The sequence below is a fragment of the Limanda limanda genome, chromosome 19 (assembly GCF_963576545.1).
Source record: "Limanda limanda chromosome 19, fLimLim1.1, whole genome shotgun sequence".
NCBI classification, from domain to species: domain Eukaryota; kingdom Metazoa; phylum Chordata; class Actinopteri; order Pleuronectiformes; family Pleuronectidae; genus Limanda; species Limanda limanda.
The window spans coordinates 22,578,819-22,582,399 of NC_083654.1; the positions used below are offsets into that span (position 1 = coordinate 22,578,819).

The 3,581-nt window shown below is 47.2% G+C and overlaps 1 protein-coding gene across 1 annotated transcript in view; it reads right to left on the reverse strand.

The window, feature by feature from the left end:
- Positions 1–1,760: 1,760 nt before the first annotated feature.
- The window catches only part of LOC133025778 (tenascin-X-like), a 19,875-nt gene continuing 18,054 nt past the window's right edge, over positions 1,761–3,581 (reverse strand). The window contains exons 14-19 of the mRNA XM_061092521.1: positions 3,173–3,305; positions 2,919–3,070; positions 2,744–2,840; positions 2,424–2,579; positions 2,135–2,298; positions 1,761–1,859 (exon numbers count right to left, since the gene is read on the reverse strand). Of these exons, the coding sequence (XP_060948504.1) occupies positions 1,761–1,859; positions 2,135–2,298; positions 2,424–2,579; positions 2,744–2,840; positions 2,919–3,070; positions 3,173–3,305 (801 nt within the window). The remainder of the gene's footprint in view (positions 1,860–2,134; positions 2,299–2,423; positions 2,580–2,743; positions 2,841–2,918; positions 3,071–3,172; positions 3,306–3,581) is intronic.

Consider the following 3,581-nt stretch of genomic DNA (forward strand, 5'->3'; position numbering starts at 1 on the left):
TTGTAAACTGATGATATTTGAGTTTGGTTTGCTCATAAGAGTATTGAGAAGAATAAAAACAAGAAGATGAATGATAATAAACGTAGTAATAATGATAATGTTCAAAATAATCATCATAAATCGTACCTGTCTTGTTTGTCCTCTGGTTGATGTTCTTCAGTGTGAATCCCTCAAACGTCTCATCTGTTTAAAACTGGAAATGTTTTCTTCATCTCTTGAAAAACTTTCCTTCTTCTTGCTGACGGAGGAATAAATGATTTCCTTCTGTTTCCTCTCCGGCTCCTGGACGTCCACTCACCTGCCTCAGGTGTTTAGGATCAGTTTCCACCTCTTCACACACACACACACACACACACCCATACCCACACGCACACACACACACCCACACCCACACGCACACGCACATACACACACACACACACACACACACACACACACACACACACACACACACACACACACACACACACACACACCCACACCAACACGCACACACCCACACGCACACACCCACACACACACCCACTCACACACAAACACACCCACACCTCTAAACAAGAGGCCCAGGGGACTCCGGTCGCAGGTAAGAACTGATCTGATTGGCCGCCTGGTGAGTGGGGGGGAGGGGTGGGGGTGCACCCTGGGGACCAATTAAAACAACTCACTCACACACGGTTTGAAAAGTCCCGGTGGATCGTCTTCACTCTGAGAAACAGACGTTGTGTGATTCTGTTTGATTTTCACGACACAAAGAAACACATTCAGAAATCAAACAGGAGGTTTTCATCAGTTAGTGATTTTTAAATATCATGAGCATCAGTTTTCAATATGAATCCTTTTGATTCTTTGATGGAGCAACAACAGAATAAGAACAGAGCCGGTGAGAGATCAGCCTCCGAGGGGACGCAGTGCATCAGAGACTCAACAGGGGGCGCTGCTGAGCTGTACCATGGTTTTTTTCTCTGCAGGTTTCAAACCACAAACTCTTCCGTCACAAACGGCAAATTCATATTTTCTATCTAAAAATGTTTAAATCTTTTTCTACGAGGAGAAAACAAAATGAAAAGTCATATAACGTCAAAAATGCAACAAGGTAAAAAAGCGTTTTTTATTCGATTGTGAAAATTAAACATTTTAGAGACGAGTTTATCATCGAGTATCGAATTTATTTACATCAAACATAATGAAAAGTCTTAATGCACAAAGTTCTGCAAACATCAGCTTCATGTACGAGGAACCAAATACTGCAGTCAGCCAACAGGGGGCGATCCAGCTGCGGAGCTGTCATTAACAGTCTGATGTGATGACATCACCTGTGGTCAAGTGAGGGGATGGCTATGGCGTCGTACACAAACATGTTAACACAAAAACAATACAACTTAACAACAAAAACCTCAACACAACTTCTTCTTCACAAACAGGAATAGAAGCACTTTGACTTTGAGCAGTTTTCACGTCACGTGACCACAGTGAATCTCTGCTCGCTTCGTGAAGCTCCTCCCCCCTCACTGCTCGTCTCTTCTGTTCATTCGCTTGAAGTAAAGATGGAGGACGTCTGATTGGCTGCTTTAAAAAGGTAAACGTTAAAAACATAAAAACTGTACAACAACAGTTAAATACTGCAAAAAAACACGTCTTCATCTTGTGTGACGTGAGAGTGACTCTGTGACCACGACGGTGTGTGTTCACATACGTGTGGGTTCGCACATGTATGTGAACACACTGTGTGTGTTCAGCAGATCATGAAGCGTCGCTCTGCTTCACCCGCTGGCCTCAGGAGTGAAGGAGGCCGGTCTCATCTTCATCTCAGTGAACGCAATGGACACGTCTTTTCCTTTCCAGGAAATCCAGGTGATACCCTAACACACAGACACACACACACACACACACACACACACACACACACACACACACACAGGGACACACACACACACACACACACACACACACACACACACACACACACACACACACACACACACACAGAGACACACACACACACACACACACATTCAGGTAAATCAGAAATATGTGAACACTGTTGTCAGCATCAAACCTCCTGATGTAGATCTTAAAGCACAGGAAGTAGTTTTCTGCCACTAGGGGGCGACTCCATCAGAAGGTCGGAGGTTACCTGGTGTTTGACGTCGATGCCGTAGAGTCCGTTGAGGTTGGCCTGGTGACAGTTCCGGTACCACCATCCTCCTCGGTACGACATGGCACAGCGGGTGATGGACTGCGACGGGTCTCTGTCTTTGGTGGAGAAGACTTGGTTGTCGTGGTAACTGAGGGAGTCACCTGACACACAGAGGAGAGGGGGGGGGATCAATGGGTTTTGGAAGTTTTCAGGAGACAGTACTAGTTTGACGAGTTACTCTGAGTTCATCAGGTTTGAAGATCTCCGTGTTGTGGTGGAGTCTCACCTGCGTCGCCGCTGTACCCGCCCACGCTCAGGCGGTAGTTCCTCCTCGCCACCGCGAACGTGGAGTATTTGGCGAACACCGAGTCGTCTCCGTCTCGCAGGTCGACACGCAGACTCATCCTGCTCATTGTGGTCAGGTTGTGGAGACTCTCGAGGCCTGGAGGCGTCAGATATGAATTTCAGTTAGACTCAGTGTTAGAGGAGGAGCTCCCTCTACCTTCACTAACATGGGTCACATGACTCTGTTCTAACTGCAGCTGTTATAACGATCGTGTTCTTCACATGATTTCCTGCAGTGAGCTGAAATAAAGACTTTCTCACCGAGCCAGAACTCGCCACTCAGATCTCCGAATCCTTTGACGTAGTCCCTCCAGCCTTTGAAGAAATCCACCGAGCCGTCCTTCCTCCGCTGGAAGACCTGTGGACACGAGGACAACACTGAGTTTAAACCTGAGGCGGACACGTCTCACTGTAGGACCAGACTGATGTCCCTCACCGTCCAGCCTCCTCCGTCCGTCTCCATGTCGCAGTAAACCATCATGGAGGCTCCCTGGCTCCCCTGAGGGAAGATCTCCACCTCGCCGGACGCCATGATGCCGTTCAGCAGCTCCTGAGAGCAGTCGCTGGGGAAGGGGAACCTCAGGGCGCCTGAAGAAGAGGAGGGAGGAGGAAGGAGAAGGATCATGGGTAGTGGGCCAGGAGTTTATAACCGAATAACCACAAGAAAAACAAGAAGGAGCAGTGTTGTACCGGTGGTGAACTCAGTGGACACGGAGGAGGTGAATCGTCCTCCTGCCTCCGCCTGGAGCTGCACCGTGTACTTAGATCCAGGATGAAGTCTGGTGAGGTTCAGCTCTCTCACCGAAGAGTCCACCATCACCTCCTGGTGAGGAGCAACAGGAGAAGAGGAAGAGGGAAGGTTCAGAACCAGGAGTCAGTTTATTTTAAATAAGTCTGTGAGTGGACAGGAAGTCGGCATGAAGAGGATTCAACTCACATGAAGAATGAAGTTTCAATTTAAGGAAAATAAATGAAAATGAAGTTGGTCTTTAAATGGAACTTCCTACTTTCCTTGAAATTACAATCAAAAGTTTAATATTAAGTGTTGATCATCATCAGGTCTCTGAGTCTCTAAACATTAGAGATGAAAGAACTCGGG